Genomic DNA, 25,147 nt, shown 5'->3' on the forward strand with positions numbered 1-25,147 from the left:
CCAGTAAGACTAAGATCTGGTAAAAACAAGATGCTTTACACTCCTTCTGGACTAAGCTTGAAGGCTGCTCTCCACAGCTACCACTTAAAGAGCTTTCTAAGGTTATCTAAGACCTCTTAAATCACATTAAGAGTTGTCTAGATCAGTGCAGGGTGCTACACTTACATAAGTGAGCACCATAACCTACCTACAGCAGTACTTTGACCTGATAATGACGGTCACTTACTACAAGTCTTAGATATTTGCGGTGAGCAGGATGAATGGGAATGTGGAAGTATGCATCTTTTAGGTCGAGGTTAAGAAAACGATGGAGGGTAGTGCCTTCTTAATTGGTCCACGTCAGTGGATAATCAATATCAGAGACATTGCTCGAATGAAGATCATTTCTGACAGCTCCTTTCACTAGTCGACTTTCCCGAGGACCGCAGAGACGTCTTTTCTACTCTCACAGGAAGACTGTGTTGATTAATATTCACCGCCTTGAAAAAGCCCACGGCCAATGGGCCACTAGGGCGAAACACGTGTCGGCTTTTGTTTTTCTCTTCACAATTTGAAATTTTTGCGCTCCTTTGATAAAAAGATAAATAAAAACAACACAAATGATCCTCATTCGAGCAATGTCTCTGATATTGATTATCCACTGACGTGGACCAATTAAGAAGGCACTACCCTCCATCGTTTTCTTAACCTAAACTTTTCAATGGCTCTTGGGTGTAGCCATTTACAAGGACTGTGCCACATATAAAATTGGGCCCTAACAACTGCAGCGTCGCAAGTCCAGAACTTTCCACCCATACAGCAACCTATAATCTTTTAGGTCGAGGGCTGTCATGAACTCGCCTTCCTGTAAAAGTGGTATAACATCTGGTAGGGTGACCTTATGAAAAGGTTCCAATATAAGATATCGATTGAGAGGCCTGTGGTCTAGTACAGGCCTTAGTGTCTCATTCTTTTTAGAATTAAGATGCACAGGGAATACACTCCTCTGCCTTGATACTGCTTTGGAACAGACAGAAGTGACTTTACTTCAAACTTCAGAAGTTATAAATGTTGTGCACTGAGGCTGTTTCTCCGTGGAGGTATGTTTGGTGGGGTTGATAAGATTTCAAGACAATATCCGTGCTGTGCTATTGAAGGCACCAATGGGTAGGAGGTGATGTCTGTCCAATTAGTCTGGAACCCATTAAATCTGCCCCAACAGGAGTTGAGTGGTCGGCGGCATGCGAGGGGAGTCACTGCTTAGTAATGGAGGCATCCTTGTCTGGTGTATCTCTGCCTTTCCCTCTGGCTCCATTGCCTCAGTGTGAGTCATGCCAGACCTTTTCCTCCTTGCTGATAGTAAGCCTGCAGTTGTTATTGAGAGGTTTGCCCTTGGTCTGAGGTGGCTGTTTGCAGTGCGCCCCTTTGCTGTTAACGTGTCCATTTTAATTTTTTTTAACATTTCATCGACCTGAGGGCTGAACAAATGTTCCCTATCAAAAGCTACATTCCGCATGTGTTGTTGTTGCACCTCCAGTTTAAAACCCGAGATACGCAACCACGCATGTCTGCGTAAAAGCCCAGCAGATTTGGCACCTCTTGCCGAAGTGTCAGCTGCATCAAGTGTACACCTGATGGTTGCATTAGAGATAAGCTTCCCTTCATTTACCAGATTCTCAACTTTCTTCTCATCATCATCTGAAAGATGCTGAAGGATAGCTTCCAACTCGTCATCCCGCTGCGGTCGGTTGTATATATATCTTTGTATTGCAGTCCCACAGAGGTTGCAATCCGCCTGTGATCCGCGTTGCCGACCACCATCCTCTTCCCGCAGCATCTGTCCTCTTGCTCTCTTTGCCTGGAGGAGGAGCATCTCCTCTTGCTGTAGAAACCACTAAGGATTTGGGGGATGGGTGCCCCTAATGTAGAGGGCGCCTGAGGGTGATGGCTTGCATTTCCTCTGTACCATAAGATAAAGTACTCTACTTTTGACAGGATCCTCAAACATGCCTGTAGACAGTTTCAGTATAGACTTTTTTTACAGGTGCACACTGAACAGATCTTTATGTTTTGAATAAAGTCTCTATTAAAGAGTCCTCCTCTTCAGGGGGGTCATACATATCTACCTTGTGGTATGCTGCAGCTCTTTGAAGAACACTATGGTTACTTGGGGTGTCATCTGGCCGGATGATGGGGAATGGGAACTAAATCTGGGTCTCCTGTGGGTCGACATTACCGTCCTCCCAAGGATTATCAGTGCTGTGGATGATCTGTAGGCTCTCACAAATCATCGCCTTTGCAATAAGGATCTACGCTCCCTGAAGTTGAATGTGTAGGAGGGAGTGGTGTAAGTGAATGTGCTGGTGAGCTGTGTGGTAATGGAGGTGGTGATGGACTGGTGCCTTTTGCTCACTATATGTCTCTTTGGCAGTGGGAACATCAAAGCTCCTCAAACTCTAGCTTCTTCCTTTTAGGAGTACTAAGTTTCCCAGTCTTGGGGTCAATGGTCTGCAGAGTCTTGTTGTGGAACTGATGTATCTTTTCCCAAATTGGAGTCTCTTCCTCGTCAGCTGGTGTTTTCGGGCTGACTTTGCTTTCGGCTCTGAAATATCCTTGTGAGGGCTTTTCAACCGTTCCTTCAGTGACTGGTCATTTGAAGCAGAGGGATTTGATGTCCATTGTTTTCACGCCATAGGTTTAGACGCTGAAGACTTTAACACCGGTGGTGCTGAAGTGTAGGGCGGCCAGAGGTCTGCGACTGCAACACCTCAGCACCCTGCTAGGACTTGTGGCTGGAACCCCGATTGGGATGGAGGAGTCTCTTGTCCTTTCTCTGCTTTAAAGCCTTGACTTGTGTGGACTGGAACCATTTGGTTACAGAGCACCAAGACCTCTCTGGTGCAGTGGGCTGCTGGGGCAATCCGCTCTAGGGCGTGGCTCGATAAAGTCTTTCAGCTGTGCTTCAAGGGTTAGTGTTGAAGGGCCAACGCTACTCATGACCCATGGAGTAGTCTTCAGCCCCAAGTTTGCCTCTGGATCGACGTGAGGGCCCTCACGGAAGGACACCGATGACTGACCATAGTCAGTGCTGCCTCCAATGTCGATGTTGAAGTCTCCGAAGGCGATGTTGGGTGGGCTACCTGCCAGCTCGGCTCCCTCTTTATCGGCGCCAATGATTTCCTCTCCCACTAATACCTCGAGCTCGGCTGTGGTCTCCATACTATGAGGAAGTCGTTGGGCCCGATGGTATCTCAAAGTCTTTTTTGACTAGTACTGCTGGCATGCCACACAATCATGGTCGTTGTGTTTGCAGGAAGGACAGAAGTTACAGACCAGGTGCTGATTGGTGTGCGGGCATTTTGCATTGCACTGCAGACACCTTTGATATGTGGTCCGTTCCATCACCCCTTCCGGAACATGCTTCGCTCCGAGTTGAAGGTGCTGAGCAGTCGACAAGTCCGTTTTTTCAGACAGTCATCTCAGATGCAGGGCATCCATTGCAGGCCGGGTCCTCGATGATGGTGTGCGGTTCTCCAGGTCTATAAGGCCTCAGGAAAGGACGTTCAGAGTGAGCTGCGACAACCACGTCCAAGCCTGATGGAGGAGAGACACAATCTGAAGGTGGAGCCGATGACCATGCACATTGCCTCGAAGAGGAGAAATCACAGGATATTGTGACCCGAAAGACTTATTCGAAGACAAATAATTTGTAAACGTCCAAGTCCAACACTGGATAGAAGGAGTGTGCAGAGCACGTGTATCTACAGCCGCACATGCTACAATTATGTTGTTTCTTTACAAGCAACCAGGGATTCCACTAATCATCTTTGAGGTCCACAAGTTTTGCTTCTGAAATTTGGTAACAACCCATAACTGTGCTACCTTGTTATCTTTGTATTGCAAGCTTTATTTTTATAAGCAAGCTGGAGAAATAGGCTGCATAGAAAGAACTAAAGAATGGCGAGATAAGCAAAAAAAAGGAGGGCAGTAGAAGAGTGCTATCAATAGTGAACAAAAAGAGGTAAATTGAGCTGTAATCAATAGAAATGACTCTGTAGTTGGCTTCAGAAGTGATAAGAGAATACAATATTTAAGACATGAGCACTCTTACCTGCCTGGTACTCATACACAGCTCTCAGGCAAGCTTTAGGAGTAGATTCCAACCCCGCCTAGAACAGAAGAGCGACAGTCAGCCCGAGTGATCCCTCTTGTTATGTTATTCCTCTCTGGAAAACGACATCTGTCCTCCTACCAGAGCCATGGCATCTTCATCGCATCTTACAAACCAAAAGAACAGAGCTCAACAGCGGACTTTCCAATCTGCACCTTACGCTAGTTTTGTTTGGGTGAAGTGTTCTGCGCACACTCCGGCACCTGCTGTTGTGTGATGCCCCTGTTAGTTAAATCCTCAATCCATAAAGCAATAGGAGGTATGTCAGATGATGAAGTCAAGGTAAGCGTAGCAGTTTTCTTCAAAAGCCTTTATTCATTTTCTTTATTTACATGTGTAATTCCTTATTACAACAGAACAGCTCAGCCAATGGGTTTCATTCCCAAGTGTGGGAACTTCATCAGGGCTTAAAAATCATATAGATCTATGTCGAGATGATGATCGTTCACTGAAGGGCTCAAGACTTATCAAGGTACTCCCTGGGCGTGCTGATACTGTGAGGCACTATTCCTCGTTTGATGCTTTCGATGATGACACTGTGAGGCATTTTTCTCCTTTGATATTGTGGATCTAGAACACCATCATTTGTTCTTAAACGGACTGTGATTGTCTATATGGTTTTAAAGCCCTGATGAAGTTCACATGCTTAGGACCGAAACACATTGGCTGAGCTGTTCTGTTGTAATAATGAATTACACATGAAAATAAAGAAAATGAATAAAGGTTTTTGAATAAAACTGCTACGCTTACCTTGACTTCATCATCTGACCCACCTCCTATTGCTTTATGCATCTTACAAACCACATGACATCAGCTAAATACTGACAACTCAACACAGAAACTCACTCACACTCTACATCACCTGCGCTCTCCGTACCTCAACCACGGTAGATGCCACCCAACTTATTCTAACTTGTCTAACTTCATTACCAGCCTACTCTACCCCACTAAATGCTAATGCCCCTTACCACAACATACAATGCATTACTGTACATGTCAGCAACACACCGTACCTCATCCACTCTACAGTACCTTAATGTACTGAAGGCTTTACTACCACATTAGTACTATATGCCATTACAGCCTGCTGAATTATGATCCAACCACACAACCCTTCTGTGCTCTGTCCAGATCTATGCAATCACCTCCCCGCACACTCCAACACAACCTTTCTCACCACTCTCTACCACACACAGCTTAACTGTAACACTCACAACAGATTCCAATACACCTACACTACTCAGTCCCAACCCTTGACAGCATCAAACTGCACTCCACCGCATCCACCCAGCCACTATTTTCAAGCTCACACTTTCCCACGTCACACCACATTATCGTTGACCACCCTCAGTCACCCCACTTTACAACTATTACCCTGGTCCACTCTACCACATGCTCACCTATGGTTACAGATATCCCACCCTACACTCTGCCCCTCTGCAGTCAGACAAAACACACATGCAGTTGTCAGTGGTAAATCCAGTGGACATGGGCTGCAGCACCCTTTAGCATCTATTGTTTTCCCTTTTCGTCCATCTATATAAGATGACTGTGCTCATGTACAGAGTTTGCTTAGCCGATGGATTCTGGTATGCTCTGCACATGCCATGCACTCATATACTTTGGCACTTGTGTATGTTCACACACAAACCAACTGACATACATGGATCAAAGGAAGGCAAAACCTTACACGTGCCCATCAAATGAGGTTGACAGCCGGAGCTAAATCAATGTTTCATTCTATTTTACTGGCTGTGTGCACGCCTTCAAGTAGGATACCTGCTCTCCTTCTTCGTCCGGCATCGTTTGCTGCTGCGGCATCTCTTCTTCCTCCTGCCCTCCGATGCCGTTGAGCCTTGCGCCATTCACCTGAATCCCTCCCAATGTGTAAGGGGCATCTGCATGAGGAGCACTGGGGCCCTGGCAGGCCAGACGTGCCTCTACACCTGAAGGGGCAGAAAAAGAGACATTCTCACTACTACTGAGGAGCAACCTGGAGAAGCACAACTACGGTAGAAGCAACAGTGGTGACTCAACATAAATCCACTCTGTGATGGAACAGTGGTGACTCAACATAAATCCACTCTGTGATGGAACAGTGGTGACTCAACATAAATCCACTCTGTGATGGAACAGTGGTGACTCAACATAAATCCACTCTGTGAAGGAACAGTGGTGACTCAACATAAATCCACTCTGTGATGGAACAGTGGTGACTCAACATAAATCCACTCTGTGATGGAACAGTGGTGACTCAACATAAATCCACTCTGTGATGGGGTTAAACCCCCATGGAACAGACCCTCTCAGGACCCTGCAATGATTCTTTCCAGTTACTATTGCTCTTGGGGGGACAGCCATATCTCTTTAGCTCTCAGTACATTTTACAACACACAAAATACCCTTCCACATAAACCGGGTTGTACCTCAGTAGAAAGACAGGAGGGCACATATCTACGTCACTTGCCACTGTTCGTGGGGACTGTGGGGAAAAAATGTCATACTGGGGTTGAATGTTCTTTATTCCCTGCTATTCATGTACCCCCCAGTGCAGACACAAACTTCACACAAAGATTTAAAATATTTAGAAATATAAGTGGCTACTATGGTTACTGTCATCAACTGCAGGTAGCGTCAAAAAAGTTAAACCAGGGGAATGGGTACCCAGTTCAGTGGTGTTTATTTATTGATGTAGATTTTATGAGCAGTGAACAAGGCCACGCAGGCACCGCGGCACCTTATAGAGAAGCAGAATAACTTTATCTGGCATCAATGAGGAAATGATCGGGGTGGATTAACAAACTAGGTACTAGGCAGACAGAACCAAACGAGGATAAGGAAGGTCAGTGCATGGGACAAGGTAAGAACGACCAAAGCCAGAGTGACCTGCTCAAGAACTCACTATTACGGACAAGACTTTAAAGTTAAATTGAAACTAGTGTGCGAAAATGAGATGAGTAAGGACGCGTAGTCATAAGAGATGAAAGTAGGAGATGAAAGTAATCAGGACTAAGAATAGCTTTGGAACAGAATATCTGTGAAGCAAGGAGAAGATGCTGTGGTTTGCTGAGATGGTGCGCTCTCCGAGAAGAGCTGAAGCAAGATGCGCTGTTTCTTGAAGAATATACTCAAAGATGCGTAAGGCGTGGCTATCTGCAGATAAAGTCAGGTTTTGGGTCAGATGGTCTGGAATGCCCACCAGAACGGCCTTCTGGATAAGAGACGCCAGTTTATCGATTTGTCTGACTTTGATCAGAAGCAATTGCAGTGTAATGAGAATGGGTCAAATGCCATCACGTTTCGCAGCCGCCTGGAGCATGGCTGTGGGCGACCAACATGGCTTGTAGGAGTGCATGTAGCAAGAGGATACTCCTTGACTAGGGAGAACAATCGTGTTTTTGAAGTCTTATTCCAGAATGTAGAATTTGATCCCTTGGATAAATCTCTCTGCACTTGGGCAATGCTGGCCTCCTCATACATTCCAGAAAATGAACTCTACTCTCAAGAAAGACATGTAGAATTCAGCATGTTTAGCGATGGAGGCTGTATTTCAAGGGTGGAATGGTGGTTTTCAAAGATGTTCATTGACTCTCAAGGTGTGTCTCGACAGTAGAAATACAGGTTTAGAAGGATTGGCTTGGAAGTGTTGTTGGGTCATCTCAATAAATACTGAATTATATGAATGGAAGAGAAATGTACTCAAGAAAGAAATCCGAAGCCACAGCTGAGTGCCACAGTATAGAGATGGTAGGACATGCCTGGACTGTTGAGCGGAGTTCGGGGGGCTTCTTGTACAGAATGAAAAGAGAGGCTAAAATAAAAGAGGCCTGAGGGACCCTTTGTGAGAGAGGATTTGTCTTGAGAGAGTTTCCCTTCTTAATGTTGTGTTCGATTTGTTTGGTCTGCGGAAGACAGTCCGATCGAATATGGCCCCATACACTCTCCTAGAGTGTCTAGGATGGTGCCCTGGTTCACAGCATCAAACGGCAGCGACAGGTCAAGGAGGATGAGGAGGCACGAACCAGAGGAATCTAGAAAACTGAGGCGCTCATGAACGAGGAGGTTGTCATCTTGGAGCAACGTCTTCAATTAGATGCACTGGCGACTTCAAGAATTTCCACCAGACTAGGAAAGGTCATACATGGAGGAAGAGTTCTGCTTTTCAGGATAATTTAGATTCTTTTTGACATTTGCTTTAATTTTGCTATCTGTCTGCTCACAAAGGTTTGGTACCTCATTTCTTTTGGATTGTACTTTCCTTATTAAAAAATACTTCTTATGCTTGTCTGCAGACTTACAGTCTATGCCTCTGACACCACTGGTAGGAGAAATGATGGTAAACACTGCGCTAACTCTCTAGAAAGAACAATACCTCTGAAGATAAGTCTAGAACTAGAAATCAACGCGCCAAATGGCTCAGAAAAAACAAGAAATCGTTTTTTGCCCATTTGGCCAGGAAGGCAGATTTCTTGTATGGCTGAAACAGGGACGCTACCAAAACATTGGACGAGTCGCTAAATGTAACATTAACTCCATAACTAATATTGAAGGTTAATCCTAAACAACCTAGAGTTACCTGATTGAGGCACGCAGCCAAACATTCACGCGCATCTTAATTACAATGTAACCTTTTGTGGTGCATAAACACTTAACCACAAGCTGCAGCCCCAGGGGAAGGTGGGGAAATGCAGAGAAGGGAGGAGGCGAAGACATTAGCGATGAGCTGTTTAGTAACATGGCCCCGATTCAACGTATCCAGATCAGGAGTGGTGGTGTTTGGGTTTGCGGGCTCTAAACATGCTTCTCATGAGCCGCTGCTTGCCTTTGGCCTGAAAGCAGAGTTACTGGAGCTGAACCCTATGAGGTTACTGGTGGTGGGCCATATGCGGTTACTGGAGGTGGGCCCTATGCGGTCACTGGTTGTGTTCCCTATGGGGTTACTGGTGATGTGCCCTATGCAGTTCCTGGTGGTGTGCCGTACGGGGTTACTGGTGGTGTGCCCGGTGGCGTTACTGTTGGTGTGCCCTATGCAGTTCCTGGTGGTGTGCCATACGGGGTACTGGTGGTGTGCACCATGCATTTACCGGTGGTGTGCCCGGTGGCGTTACTGTTGGTGTGCCCTATGCAGTTAATGGTGGTGTGCACTATGCAGTTACTGGTGGTGTGCCCTATGCTGTTACTGATGGTGTGCCCTGTGGCATTACTGGTGGTGTGCCCTATGCAGTTACTGGTGGTGTGCCGTACGGGGTTACTGGTGGTGTGCACTATGCAGTTACTGGTGGTGTGCCCGGTGGTGTTACTGTTGGTGTACCCTATGCAGTTACTGATGGTGTGCCCTGTGGCATTACTGTTGGTGTGCCCTATGCAGTTACTAGTGGTGTACCCTTTGCAGTTACTGGTGGTGTGCCCTATGCGGTTACTGTTGGTGTGCCCTATGCTGTTACTGGTGGTGTGCCCTATGCAGTTACTGGTGGTGTGCCCTATGCAGTTACTGATGGTGTGCCTTGTGGTATTACTGGTGGTGTGCCCTATGTGGTTACTGGTGGTGTGTCCTATGCAGTTACTGGTGGTGTGCCCTGTGGCATTACTGGTGGTGTGCCCTATGCAGTTACTGGTGGTGTGCCCTATGCAGTTACTTGGGGTGTGGCATTTGCAGTTACTGGTGGTGTGCCCTGTGGCATTACTGGTGGTGGGCCCTATGTTATATGTTATAATGGGTTTTATACCGCGCTCAAATACTCAAGAGTGTCCTGGCACGCACAGTTACCAAAGCCTAGTGGAGCAAAGTGTTTAAGTCATCTGGTTAAAGAGGAAGGTTTTAAGTTTTTCAAAAAGTCTGAAATCCTGAATATGCCGTAGTTCCACTGGAAGGGAGTTCCATGCTATAGCTGCTTTAACGGAGACGGACTGACCACCCAGCCGTATCCTACGGAATCGGGGGATCATCATCCGTCGTTGGGTGACTGAGCGCAAAGATCTACTGGGGACATAGAAAGCAAATCGCTTCCTAATGTACATTGGCCCAAGACAGTGCACAGCTCTGTGGGCCAAAGTGAGAGCTTTAAATTGCACTCTCTGGGCCACAGGAAGCCAGTGCAGGTCTCGTAGATGCTGTCTTACGCTAGATCTTCCAGAGATGTTAAGCAGGAGTCTGGCCGCGGCATTCTGTATAGTCTGCAGTTTTTTTTGCAGATAACCAGGGATGCCAATGTACAAAGCAGTGGCATAGTCAATGCGGGAGAGAATGAGAGTGCGGGCGACCATTTCCTTGGCTGGCCTTGGAAGCTGGGGAAGACCCTTCTTAATGATTTAAGGGTACCAAAGCAAACTCTGGTAAGTTTCTTAATTTGCACTGAAAACCAAAGGTCTTCTCCAAACCAGACCCCCAAATTCTTTGCTGGAACGCCCTCTGAGTTGGGTCGAGGAAATTTTGGTGGCCACAAAGTGTCTCTGAAGGCAGGCGGAAACTGACCATACAGAAGGACCTCCGGCTTGTCTTCGTTGCACTTCAGTTGGGCAAGTGCAAGCCACTGAAACACGGAGAGACAATTCTGAGCAGTTTCCGTCGACAAGTCGGAGTCCTTCCAGGTAAATAGGAGCTGGGTGTCATCGGCATAAGCTATTATTTTTGCCCCCAGCTCCTCTGCCAGAGAAATCAGAGGAGTCAAATAGATATTAAAGAGCAAAGGGCTCAAGTTAGAACCCTGTGGGACTCCAGTAGACATTTTCTTGGCAGCCGAAGAAAAAGGTGGCATCCAGACCTGCTGAGTGCGTTCTTCCAAAAGGATTTCATCCAATCCCAGGCAGGGCCAACGATGCCAATGTCTGAGAGTCGAGTGAGAAGTAGTTGATGGGGCACCGTATCGAAGGCGGCAGAGAGGTCAAGCAGAATCAGGGCCGCCCTGCCGCCCACGTCCAGGCGTTCCCTAATTGCCTCTGCCATTCCCACCAGTGCGGTCTCGGTGCTATATGATGCCCTAAAACTGTGAAGAGCACCGGATACTTCAACATAAGCCTCAAGCTGTCGAAAAACCACCTTTTCACAAACCTTAGTCAATGCCGATAGGAGAGAGATGGGGCGATAACTAGCAAGTTTCAACGGATCTAAAGAAGGTTTTTTTAAAGTGGCAAAAGCTTTGCCTGCTTCCAATTCGAAGGTACCATAGCAGTCTGTAGGGATAAATTGATAATCGTGGTTACTTCTGGGTAGACCACCTCAGCGACTCCAGCCAGAACTCTAGCTGGACAGGGGTCTGTCGGGGAACCCGACTTAAGTGATTTGAGGATGGCCAATATATCTGACCCAACTATGGGCAAGAACCGCGTAAATGGAGAGGTCACTGAGGTAGGAGTTAAAAGGAGCAGAGGGAAGGGATCCCTCAGCACCCGGAAACCCGTCCATAAACTATCTTGAATGGTCTGTATCTTTTTAAAAAAAAAAAAAGAAGGCAACTCCTCACACCATTGCGATGAAGCGGGAAGGGCCGCTTGTTCGGCGCAGGGTGCCAGAAAACCTCTGACATTGCAGAAAATCTCCTTGCTTTTGTTATTAGCTTTGGCAATCCGTTCCGCATAAAAACTACTTTTCGCCACCCTAATGGCTGCATAGTACTCTCTCTGGGCTTTGCGAAGATCAGTTTTGGCCAGAGGACAATACTCCCGACAATACGCCAGCCTCGTTCAAGTTTTTTACATCCCAGTTTATGCTCTCTAAGAGCGCCAGAGTACCAAGGTTGAGATGGAATAAGTCTTGATCGCCTATTCGAAAGTAGTTGAGAAGCGGAACCGACCCCTTGGCTGATCCAGGTGGCAAAGCTATCTACCGCCCATTCAAGATCATGGGATACCAACGGGCGAGACAGTAAAAGGGCCTTAGAGAGGGCCGGGATATCAATCTTCGGTAATGGCTTGATTTGGGCCAAAGCAGTAGAGGGAGGGAACTTCCCTATAGTCCAGGAACACCGGACCAGGTAATGATCAGACCAAGTGACCTGAATAGGGTCAATAATGGACAAGGCAAAGTTGGAGCATACCAAGTCGATCGTATGTCCTCCTTTATGAGAGGGAGACTTGAACCACTGGGTCAGTTGTGCCAGATCAAACAGATCCATTAATTCCCTGGAGTCAGAAGCCCCCGGGCAATCTACATGGATGTTGAAGTCACCCAAGAGGAGGAAATTTGAGAAGCGAAGGGCACGGGGGACAATGACATCATTCAGGGCTTTCAAAAATGCACCCGAGGGGCCAGGGGGACGGTACACCAGGGAGCCACCCAGCGTATAATGCGGCGACATAACAATGGTAAAGTCAAGGGCCTCCCCATCCACTAACCCAACAGAAACCTCACTAGAGAAAACCCAAGTGTCTCTGAACACCACTGCAATCCCGCCCCCTCTCCCAGTTGTGCGAACCACTCTTGCAATTTTGTAGCCCGAGGGGATGGCCAACTCAACCACAGGGGCGCAAGACTCATTGAGCCAAGATTCAGTTACAAATAACACATCTAAGTGTTTGTCAAAGAGAAGTTCATGAATATCAAGGGCATGTTTGACCATAGAACGGGAGTTAATGAGCACAGCCCGAATCCTGTTATCCCGCTCAAATCGAGGAGCTGGGGCTGTCTGCTTAGTTTGGAAGCAGAAATGGCAGGTGGGACATGTCCTAAAAAGACTATGAAGGACTGCCCATTGATCCCCCCCATTGCACTTAGCAGTATCAAGCGCCAATAGTTCCTTACGACTAAAGGACCTCCGGCCATCCTGCTCCTCAAACATATTGCGAACAACGTGGCTGGCGCTGGGCGCTCTCGGGGCACGGACGGGCGCAGATGGGTTTGCCTTTGGCGCACCAGCGGTGCGTCCGCTGTGCGCTCGCGCCAGCCCCATAATTTATACTATGCCCGCATTAATGGGGAATCAGGTGTGGGAGCTGGGAAAGCCTAGACTGCTCACCCTGACTCAACCCAAGATGGCGGATCGGCAGCACGGAGCGAGAGGTGGCGTCCGGGACCGATATCAAACCCTCCAAGTAAGGTGCAGTTTTAATTAGGTAAAAAACAAGTCACATTGGTTTAAATAACAATTTTAAAAAGCGTAGCTTGTGCAAAATAGGCAAATAGATCGATTCAGTGAGCGAGGACTTCAGAATTAAACAGATGGCTAATCACATTAAGTTATCTCCCGGCTCACGCCTCAGGAGTGGTAACGCTGCGCGCTCGTGCCAGCCCCCTATGCAGTTACTGGTGGTGTGCCCTATGCGGTTACTGGTGGTGTGCCGTATGCAGTTACTGGTGGTGTGCCCTGTGGCATTACTGGTGGTGTGCCCTATGCAGTTACTGGTGGTGTGCCCTATGCGGTTACAGGTGGTGAGCCCTGTGGCGTTACTGTTGGTGTGCACTATGCAATTACTGGTGGTGTACTGTACAGGGTTACTGCTGGTGTGCCCTATGCAGTTACTGGTGAACTGCCCTATGCGGTTACTGATGTGAGCGCCAAACATAAGTTCAATTGCTTCATATATTTACAACCAAACGCTGTTCATGAGTTGACACCGCTTTACTAAATTCATGAATGCAATGACATTATTAATGGTGTTGTGTGTCCTCTTTCATGGTGGTCTTGCTGTCTTCACTGAACCAGCTCTGACGAAGCAACGCGTTCCTCCTTCGGACTCTGCAGTAATCATTGTCTGTCAATGTCCACCTGGGCCGGAATGGTTCGTCCCACTTCAGGATGTAATACATCACAGTTGTGTGGTTTGTCTGGATCAACAATCTCTTGTGATCTTCTCCCCTGTTACACCTGCACACATTTCATCCATGTAGAACTTTTCAATCTTCCCGTGACTGCCTGTTCTGGTTGTCTCACGCAATGAGCGCATACTTAGACTCGGCCACAGTTGTACATGGCACCATCTTGATGAGGAACACTAGACGACCTGCCGTTGACGTTCTTTATCATTAGTGATGAGGACAATTGACCTGTGGGAAGGATATTGTTGAAATAAGCAGCCCACGGGGACCACCCTCAGGTCCATGCTGATGTCTGCGACAATGATGCTAAGAGTGGGGTGAACTTTGATTCCGCTCCATCAATGGGGCATTCTGGATGTTGTAAAAGTTGTGTCACAAAGCACACTTGGCCTCTATGGGAGATCGAAGCAGCGGAAGATCTACACAGTCCTAGGTGGGAAGGGAATGCCCAGACGTGGGTCCCGTGAACGCTATGCCACCGCATTCAAGCTACCTTGGCTGATGAGGGGTGTTACCCCGAAACCGGTCACAGGATGCTTGTTTCCGGTCTAGGGAGGATCTGCCTGGCAGTTTGGCTGGACTGTTATCATTGCGGGCAGGGTCAAGATTGATTTCCATACGGCTGGGTCCAAACTGGGGTGGCATGGTGAGTAAAGAAATGAGGAATTTAACCCTGATCTGTGACTGGAGGTGAATGTTTGATAATGTCCAGAATTCTGTCCATCATCTTTTTGGTTGCTATAGTTGCCCTAAGTGTGCCGGGTATGCCCAGACATGGGTACCGTCCTCACTATGCCACTGGATTTAAGCTACCTGACTGATGAGGGTGATACCCCGAAACCGATCCTAGGATGCTTCTTTCTGGTCCAGGGAGGACCTGTCCTTGCAGTTTGGGCTGGTCTGTTCCCATGGGGAGCAGGATCAAGACTGATTTTCCATATGGCTGGGTCTGAACTGGAGTGGTTTAGGAGCATAAAAAAACGACAGATTTAACCCAGATCTATTGACTGGGGGTGAATGTTTGATTTATTCAGCATTCCGTCCATCATCTGTTCTTTTTGCATTTGTCGCTCTAGACAGCGGCAGACGTGTACCCCACCTTCTCGTGTCTGCTGCTACCACTCACAAGCGTTCAATGAATACCCTGAGCACTGGTTTCAGTCAGGAGGATCACAAAAAGGTCGGGCACAGCCAATCGCATAGTTAGGGGAAGCATCCTTTAGACCTACGGCGGACATGTATTCACCCTCCCCTATGTGCTGTTATAAACAATTCTAAATTGTTTTCCAAACTGCGTTGTTCTCTGACCCAAGGCCAGATAATGGCCAGTGAGTAACGAGTGTTGTGGTATTAAGCGCCCTCCATGGCTTAGTTCATGCCTTTCACATTTTATAGCCTCTGCTAAGTTTGTCCAACATCGACCTCAACATTCTGTGAGTGCACTGCAGGTGCAGCATGCTTTCACTCTGCTGTCTGTCAGAAGAGCTCAACTTTCCTGCTGAGGGGGGTCATAAACAGGGAATCCCCCAGAGAGAAGACAGCTACATCCCCCCTCATTCAAGAACAGGCTGGCAAGGCTGGTAGTATAATTCTAGCCTAGGAGGGGCAGGGTTTTTATCCTGTGCCACCCTAGAGAGACTCCTATGAACTCTCCCCTGCAGCGAACCATAGAGTCGCTGTCGACTGGGTCGCTGACTACCCTCATGTGTACAACATGAGAACATGACTCATGTATGCTGAGTATGTTTTATGTCCTTGTTTTACAGTAACATGGGTAAGTAGAGGTATGAGTTGAGATGCTGTATTTATGGGTGTGTAAGATGTAGGTTTTCCTTCAGGTTTCCGCTCTAAGGCTGCACTTGGCTAACTGGAGATCCTGCTGTTCGGGTGCCCCTCAGCATAACTGGTTCTTCTTGTTACGTGGTGGGAAGGTGCCATCTTGTTGCGCAGTGGGAAGGTGCCATCTTGTTACGCAGTGGGAAGGTGCCATCTTGTCATGTGGGGGGAAGGCTGAAATCTGATTATCTGGGGAGGCTGCCATCTTATTACTTGGGAGGGCATTGTAAGAAACTGTCTCTATATATACTGCACCAAAGTCAGGTACAGTGTGCACAGAGTCCACAGTCCCCAGAGGTTTGGCAGAGGTTAAAGTTAGATAGAACCTTACTCTCAAAAGTGGTAGCTTGGTCGAGCAGTAAGGCAGTATCAGAGGACAGTGTTAAGCATTTGATGTACACACTCAGTCAGCAAATTAATTCACACACACAAGAACTGAACTCTAGGCCAATGGTTTTTGTATAAAAAGATCTACTGTTTTATTTTTAGAACCAAGCAAGCCTGTAAATACTTTTCAGATATGAGATGCTGTTATTGAATACTTTCAGAATACAGTAGGACTTTGTACCAATTCGAGTTTACAGGGGTTGCAATGCAATGCACAAACTTAGACTTAGTACATAGGAATCAATAGGCTTTTACAGTAAAATGCAATTAAATTACTTTTCGGATTACTTTTACTAACACAGTGCTGGATCTTAGATTCAGCCCTGGGACATTTCCGGAAAACAGTTGAGTAAATGCGTTTTAGTTAGATGTACAATTTTTAAAGAATATTCCTGTATTTCAAAAGTTGACACTTGAAATCTTTTTCACATAGAATCACCAATGTTATCCTAAGGAAGGAAATTCAATTCACAGGTAAGTTACTTTTTAGTTACTTTTCTTACTCAGTGCTGAACACCTGGGTTCAGCACTGGGACATTTCCTGAAAACAGTTGAGGAAATTTGGTTAAGATATTTGTGCGATTATTAAAGAATATTCTTAGTTTTCAAAAGTCGACACTTAGAAACTTTTTGGGAGAAAAAGTGTCAATGTTATTATATGAAGAAAATCAGGTTATCGGTTTTGGGGCAAGACTCAGGGGTCTCCCAGGGTCAGTGATGCACTGTTGCACCCCCAGTGGCACTAGGGAGGTCGGGTGCAGAGTGTTGAGGCCCAATGTTATCCTAAGGAGGATAGGGGGGCTCCGGATGGTGGCTGCTGGCAAGCAGGCCACGGGGTTGTAGGGGCAAAGCTCCTAGGGTTTAGCTCAGGGCAAGTTGGGGACCAAGTTAGCACAAAAGGGGCACCCTCAGCGGCACTAGGGCGGCCGGGTGCAGGGTGCTGTTTTGAGGTCGGGTTCCCTGTTGATTTCAATGGAGATTTACTGGGACAAAGAAACACTGCAGGCTCGGGGACGAGGATCTTGCAGGAGTGATCACCATTTCGAAGGGGTAAGTTGGGATGTAGAGGTTTGGTTAGGCACCTCTGGGTTGGGCACACAAGGCTGTGGGGCGTCGGGTGCAGGGATGCCTTGGGATGTCGGATTTCCTTACCCGCTCTGGTCACAGTAGGGGGGTTCTCTGGATTGAGGCTGCAGGCGTCGTCAGGAGGCTTGAGGCAGGTCATGGGTCGCTGGATCTCGGGTCAGGATCGCTGGGGGGACCTTTGCATTTGACCACTCGAGCTCGGGCCGGATTCGGCGGGTGCAGAGTGTGCGGAATTCGTGTTTCCTGGCTGGCACCAGAAGCTGCAGTTCAAACACTTCCGGTGTTCACAGGAGAAACAGCGTAGAAAGTGAAGGCAGGCAGGTCCTCCGGGGTTTGTGAGGTTGCTGGCTGCTGGAGATGCTGGAGTTTCGCAGGAGCAGGTTTGAGGGGAGACAGGCCTGTAGAGCTGGAGCCAAGTCAGTAGGCGTCGTCCTCTTGTTAGCTCTGCACGGCTTTTCGTCCTTCTTCTTCTCTTCTTTTCTTGTTGTTGATGGGTCTGAGGAAGGAAGGTTCAGGGTGCCCCCCTAAATACTAAATTTAGGGGCGTTACAGGTAAGTAAAGGGCAGAGACCAATGGGTCCCTTCCCTGGCGTGGGTACACCCCCTATACTGCCACTCTCCAGTGGGAGGGGGGCAGGAGACTGTCCCTGGTTGGCTGGGTCCCCCCATCTTCAAGATGGCGGGGACTCAAGGTTGTGCTTCACCTCGCCTCCCCCACCTGAGGGGTGGAGTTGGCAGAGGTGGGCACACCTCTTTCACTCACTTGTTTTTCCCGATGGTTCTCCCTCCCAAAGTGGGGGGTAGAACCAGTGGGGACCAGTTGCTGAAAGCAGCAAATGGTCTGGAGAGGCTCGCAAAGGCCTTCATGAACCCTGCCTATTCTGGGTGAGGAGGCTTGGCACCTAAACATGTCTGGTGGTGGCAGCCTAAGCAGCCACTCAGTCAGGTCACTAGTAGTTGGTCGAATTTCAGGGGGCATCTCTAAGATACCCTCTGTTCTGCATTTTACATTAAATCCCACACTGGCATCAGTGTGGGCTTAATGTGCTGAGAAGTTTGATACCAAACTTCCCAGTCTTCAGTGTAGGCATTATGGTGATGTGGAGTTCGTAATGACAAACTCCCAGCACCATAAACTCTTAATGGCAGCACTGCACTTACAGTGCCAAGGAATGGACTTGGGCACTGTAGAGGTACAGGACTCATGCACCTGTGACCTCACCACTGGCATAGGGCACCCAGCTAGAGAGGTGACTGATGTATGCCAGGGCAGTGGTTTGTGGGCATGGCACACAGGGATGTGTGCCATGTCGACTCTTCACTTTGTTCTGCACCAAGGCACTCAGTCTGCAAAGGCAGTGTGTGAGTGTCAGGGTACAGGGCCTCTGAGGGTGGCACACTAAGTGCTGCAGCCCTTAGAGGCCTTCTCTGGTCATAGTGCCCTGGGTACCTGCGGTACCATTTACCAGGGGCTGACATGTGGCCAGAGATGCCAATTGGATTTGTTTTTGGTGAAAGAACCCAGGCCCTGGGAACCTGATTGGCAGGGACCCAGGACTCATCAAGAAAAAGTGCATCAGTAGTCTGGCAAAAAGTGGGGTTACTGCAACAGAAACCCACTTTCCTACACAAGCCCCTCCCCCGCCCAAAGGCCAGGAGACTTTGCCAAAGCTGGGAGAGTCTTTCTAGTCTTTCAGGCGAGGAGGAGTAGAGGAAGTGGTTTGAAAGTTGCAGGGCCTACTCTGCCTTACATCCTTCTGTCCAGGTCAGTCCCTTTGGGGAGCTGTCCTACCTCAACAGTTTCAGGACCTAATTCCCAATGCTCCTTTCCTAGCTCTTTAGTGTCTTCACCCCATCTTTTTAGTTTGGGTTCAGAGGTGCCCACCTCTGTAAATTCTAACTGAGCCAGGGCAAAGCCCAGCCTGACAGCTGTCAGTGCCCAGAACCACACCTTTAGCTCCTCAATGGTAAGTGAAGAGGCTACCTTACTGGGTTCTTGGGGTTCTGGTTGCCTGTCGGCTGTTTTAGGGTGGGGTTCACTACACTTGTTAGTGAATACCCTTCCTCCACCCTTTGTTCTGCCAGCTGAGGAGCCACCAACTCAGGCTGGAGAGTTGCCTGACTAGTCAGGTCTTTTTGTTGGCTAAGGGGGACTTTACCAGTGCCATTTTTGGAGTTCTCCCTCACTGGGATAGAATCTCCCTGGCCCTCTGGAACTGTGGCTAACAGTTGCCCCCCTTTCCTACCCTGTTTCTTCTTTTTCTTTTGGGGCTTAGCTGCACTAACTGCAGGTTGAGCCCCCCCAGGTTTCTTGGGTGAGGTCTGGCATTGGACCAGTCCCTCTCTTTGGCTCAGACCAACCTCTGAGTGGTCATTTCCCAGGGGATAATCAACGGGGAGGTCTTTACTGATTACCACCTTTCTCCATATAAGGGACCCAGCTATTGCTAGGGGCACTACATCCACAGGCCTAACAGTGACTACCCCTGGGACAGCCCTTACTCTTATTGTTTCCCCTGGGACATACTGGTGTGGGAATACCAACCTGTCATGCACCACAGTGTGACCAGCAAAGGTATCTCTCAGGGTAGTGGCTGGGATTCCATTCACCAGTAGGTGGTGGGAGTGTCTACTCCCCTCTGGAATCTCCAGCTCACCCCTTGGGCCCATTTTCCAGTTGAAGGCTAGGAGGACTTCCTTATCTGAGGACCCTTCCTCCAAAGCTACACTAGTCACCCCTGGAGCTGTACTAGGGACTTCGTTTTTAGGACAGGTAGGGTCCTTGGTGTGGTGTCCTGCCTTTTGACAGTTGTGACACCATATTCTGTTGGGATCCCAATTCTTACCTTGGTACCCTGTTTTAGTTTGTGAGGTGTCTTTGGGCCCGCCCTCCTGGACAGGTTTTTGGGGGGTTACCTGGGACTCCTTACTTTTTTCTTTGAGGGGTTCACTATCTTTCCTCTGGGGAGGCTTTGTAACCCCTTCCTTTTGGTCACCCCCAGTGGACATCCTAGTTACCCTTGTTTTGACCCAGTGGTCTGCCTTCTTTCCCAACTCTTGAGGAGAAACTGGACCTAGGTCTACCAGGTACCGATGCAACTTCTCATTAATGCAGTTACTTAATATGTGTTCCAGGAATGGTTCTGGGTTTTGTGAGCCCCCCTGAATCAAATTCTGTACTCCTCAGTTGTGTGCCCCAAATCCCTCAATCAGAGTCTTCCTCATGAGGTCATAAGACCCAGCATCTTCCCCAGGAAGGGCCAGGAGTCTGTCTCTGCAGTTACCAGAGAACAGTTCCCAAGAGAGTGCCCCCCAGAAAGTCTTCTTCACCCTTCTGGCTTCACAAACCCTCTCAAAAGCTGTGAACCACTTGGTGATATCATCACCCTCCTCATATTTAGGGACAATCCCTTTGGGGATTTTAGGATCATAAGATTCCTCTCTATCCTCATTATTTTGATTGCTGCCACCATTGATGGGTGCTAAACCCATCTCCTTTCTTTCTTTTTCTAGAGCCAGGAGTCTGGACTCTAGATCCAATCTTTTGGCCAGCCTTTCTAAAAGGCTGTCCTCCTCATTGAGGCTGTCCTCAACGTCCTCACTGGAGCCTGACCCACCTGTGTGGCTTCTAGGTCCCCAGGGGTTGATTCTTGGAGTTAAGGGTATGGAGACCCTTTCCTCCTTAGGGATTATTGGGGGTGGGTTACCAGCCCTGTCCTCCTCATCCCTTTCCCCATCTGATTGGTCATCACCATTTTCAGATGGGTGGGCCTGTGCATACTCAGCCAGGAGCTCCTGGAGCCCTTGTTTGGTTGGATGCTGGCCCATTGGTATATTTTGAATTTTACATAAAGACCTTAATTCCTTGAAAGACAAGTGAAGGTAAGGGGTGAGATTGAGCTCCTCAACCATGTCCTCTATGTTATCTTGGTTATCTTCACCACTAGCTGGATTCTGTTTTTGAGACATTCTAACAAAAGGTTCCAACCCCTCTACCCTTAGCTAAAGTGATTTTTTATTTTCTAAAATCCTAAAGGGACTTAAGCAAGGCCCTAACAAGACTTTTATTAATTTGGAGAAAAAAAATGCCAATTTGAAAAATCAGATTTCTAAAGGCAATTTAAGAGTTCTATCGTGTGATCAGGTGGTAACCAAGTGGTCCAACAAATGCAAGTTGTGTATCCCACCTCTGATCCACCAATGTAAGAAACTGTCTCTATATTTACTGCACCAATGTGAGGTTCAGTGTGATAGAGTCTAAGGGTCTCAGAGGTAGGCAGAGGTTAAAGTTAGATAGAACCTTACTCTCCAAAGTGGTAGCTTGGTCGAGCAGTAAGGCAGTATCAGAGGACAGTGTTAAGCATTTGATGTACACACTCAGTCAGCAAATGAATTCACACACTCAAGGACTGAACTCTAGGCCAATTGTTTTTGTATAAAAAGATCTACAGTTTTATTTTTATAACCAAGCAAGCCTGGCACAGGTAAGCATTAAAATAATTTTCAGATATGAGATGCATTAAAATACTTTTCAGATATGAGATGCTGTTATTGAATACTTTCAGAATACAGTAGGACTTTGTACCAATTCAAATTTACAGGGGTTGCAATGCAATGCACAAACTTAGTAGACTCTGCACCGGGGCATTTCCTGAAAACAGTTGAGAGAATGCGTTTTAGTTTAGTTGTACGATTTTTGAAGAATATTCCTGTATTTCAAAAGTTGACACAAAAACTTTTTCACAAAGAACCACCAATGTTATCCTATGGAAAAAAATTAAATTCACAGGTAAGTTACTTCTGAGTTACTTTTCTTACTGAGTGCTGGACACCCGGGTTCAGCACTGGGACCTTCCCTGCAAACAGTTGAGAAAATTTGGTTAGGTTATTTGTGCGATTTTTAAAGAATATTCTTAGTTTTCAGATGTCGACACTGAAACTTTTTGGGAGAAAAAGAGTCAATGTTATTATATGAAGAAAATCAGGTTATCGGTTTTGGGGCAAGACTCAGGGGTCTCCCAGGGTCAGTGATGCACTGTTGCTGCACCCCCAGTGGCACTAGGGTGGTCGGGTGCAGACAGGGCCGGCTTTAGGGCGGTGCGACCGGTGCCACCGCACCGGGTGCTGGCTTCCTGGGGGCGCCGTGTTTGCAAGTTTATTAAGCTTTTGAAGCACCTGCTGCAGCGTTTCTTTCCGCCGGCAATTACCAGGCCTCACATAAATGTCAAGAAAACTCGTGTGATTAATTATCTTCCTGGAGAGAGAGCAGTATTTTGTATAGTTGAGGTTTTGACTCATGTGAAGTTAGTGCAGAGGGTTAACACATGCCTGCTGCAAAGAACGTGTACCAAGTAGATTACAGAGTGCGTATGATGTAAACAGATTACAGCTTTCAAAAGAGACATCCTTCTGTTACTTGCCATTTATAACTTAAAGTCCTAATATAGAATAGTGAGCTATTACCTTTCATCCCAGAACTGCAAACACACTGCAAAGTATACATTATTAGAACATTGATTAATGTTGCAAAAATGGTTAATTTGGCTAGAAATCAATTCGTATTATTAAAGAAAACTCCCAACTATGCTGTTTCTTTTTCGACTCTGGGTTTGTGCTTCTCCACACAAGCACTCTTAAACTATACTGCCTACCAGTATGATTGACATGTGACTCCTACACTTTCAGTCCTTTGGCTTATGTAACATTTCCTATTCACTGATTTACACACGTATGATTGATTGTCTCTGTGTAATGTGTGTGTGATGCAAAGTGCTTGGATACCCTACACTGGTAGTATGAGTGGCGCTATATAACTAATTCAATGCATCTGAGAGTGTGTGGTTATGGAGACTTGGTCACTGTTAAAGGGTTCTAGTGAGAGAATCCGTGGCAGAGGTGATCATTGGGGGGGCGCCAACAAACATTGTCGCACAGGGCGCCACCAGCACTAAAGCCGGCCCTGGGTGCAGAGTGTTGAGGCCCAATATTATCCTATGGAGGATAGGGGGGCTCCAGTTGGTGGCTGCTGGCAAGCAGGCCACGGGGTTGTGGGAGCAAAGCTCCTAGGGTTAAGCTCAGGGCAAGTTGGGGACCAAGTTGGTTCAAAAGGGGCACCCTCAGCGGCACTAGGGCGGCCGGGTGCAGGGTGCTGTTTTGAGGTCGGGTGCCCTGTTGATTTCGATGGAGAGTCTCCGGGACAAAGAAACACTGCAGGCTCGGGGACGAGGATCTTCCAGGAGCGACCACAATTTTGAGGGGTAAGTTGGGATGTAGACGGTTGGTTAGGCACCGCTGGGTTGGGCACACAAGGCCGTGTGGCGTCGGGTGCAAGGGTGACTTGGGACGTCGGATTTCCTTACCCGCTCTGGTCGCGTGGGGGGGTCCTCTGGATTGAGGCTGCAGGTGTTGTCAGGAGGCTTGAGGCAGGTCAGGGGTCGCCGGATCTCAGGTCAGGATCGCCGGGGGGACCTCGTCATTGTATTTTTCCACTTGAGCTCGGGCCGGATTTGGCGGGTGCAGAGTGTGTGGGATTCGCGGTTCCTGGCTGGCACCAGAAGCTGCAGTTCAAACACGTCCGGTGTTCACGGAAGAATAGCTCGGAAAGTGAAGGCAGGCAGGTCCTCCGGAGGTTGTGAGGTTGCTGGCTGATAGACACACCGGGGTTTCGCAGGAGCAGATTCGAGGGGAGACAGGCCTGTAGGGCTGGGGACAAGTCAGTGGGCGTCGTCCTCTTGTTAGCTCTGCACGGCTTTTCGTCCTTCTTCTTCTCTTCTTTTCTTGTTGTTGCTGGGTCTGAGGAAGGAAGGTTCAGGGTGCCCCCTACATACTAAATGTAGGTGTGTTACAGGTAGGTAAAGGGCAGGGACCAATTGGTCCCTTCCCTGGGGTGGGTACACCCCCTATTCTGCCATTCTCCAGTGGGAGGGGGGCAGGAACCTGTCCCTGGTTGGCTGGGTCCCTCCATCCTCAAGATGGCTGGGACTCGAGGTTGTGCTTCACCTTGCCTCCCCCACCTTAGGGGTGGAGTTGGCAGAGGTGGGTACACCTCTCTTCCTCACTTGTTTTTCCCGCCGGTTCTCCCACGCTAAGTGGGGGGTAGAACCAGTGGGGACCAGTTGTTGAGTACAGCAAGTGGTCTGGAGAAGCTCACAAAGGCGGCATGCCTTTGAAGCTTCTCCTTCGTGAACCCTGCCCATCCTGGGGGAGGAGGCTTGGCACCTCATCCCAGGATGTGCATTGTTTCAGGCCCCCGAGAGCAGCAAGCTCTCGACCCAGGGGTTCAGAAACATGTCTGGTGGTGGCAGCCTGCGTAGCCACTCATTCAGGTCACTGGAAGTTGGTAGTTTTTCAGGGGGCATCTCTAAGATGCCCTCTGTTGTGCTTATTACATTAAATCCCACACTGGCATCAGTGCAGGTTTAATGCGCTGAGAGGTTTGATACCAAACTTCCCAGTCTTCAGTGTAGGCATCATGGTGCTGTAGAGTTCGTAATGACAACACCCAGCACCATATACTCTTAATGGCAACACTGCACTTACAGGGCCCAGGAATGGACTTGGGCGCTGTAGGGGTACAGGGCTCATGCACCCATACCCTCACCACTGGCATAGGGCACCCTGCTATAGGGGTGACTGATGTATGCCAGGGCAGTTGTTTGTGAGCATGGCACACAGGGATGTGTAACATCCATACGAAAGTGCATGAAGAAAGATTTCTTCTGCTGGCGTGAGCACTGTTGCATAAGCAATTGTATTGCTATCTTCCAATTACTCTGTTAAACCTCTATAAATCACTCTTGAGGCGAATGTTCAATAACTTCAATAATATTATTCCCAAATAGGGTGCATTAAACTCCATGCGAAAATCATTCTTGGCAATCCAATTATAGCATCAATATTTGCAAACCCAATGCATTTCGGGTCCAATCAAGACCCTT

The 25,147-nt window shown here is 47.9% G+C and overlaps 1 protein-coding gene across 1 annotated transcript in view; it reads right to left on the bottom strand.

Annotated features, from left to right (window-relative positions):
• The window catches only part of LOC146863509 (uncharacterized), a 546,139-nt gene that overhangs the window by 45,755 nt on the left and 475,237 nt on the right, over window positions 1-25,147 (bottom strand). Inside the window, exons 12-13 of the mRNA XM_085642941.1 lie at window positions 5,930-6,096; window positions 4,091-4,148 (exon numbers count right to left, since the gene is read on the bottom strand). Coding sequence (XP_085499067.1) covers window positions 4,091-4,148; window positions 5,930-6,096 — 225 coding nt within the window. The remainder of the gene's footprint in view (window positions 1-4,090; window positions 4,149-5,929; window positions 6,097-25,147) is intronic.

The sequence above is a fragment of the Triturus cristatus genome, chromosome 2_2 (genome assembly GCF_964204655.1).
Source record: "Triturus cristatus chromosome 2_2, aTriCri1.1, whole genome shotgun sequence".
Classification (NCBI taxonomy): domain Eukaryota; kingdom Metazoa; phylum Chordata; class Amphibia; order Caudata; family Salamandridae; genus Triturus; species Triturus cristatus.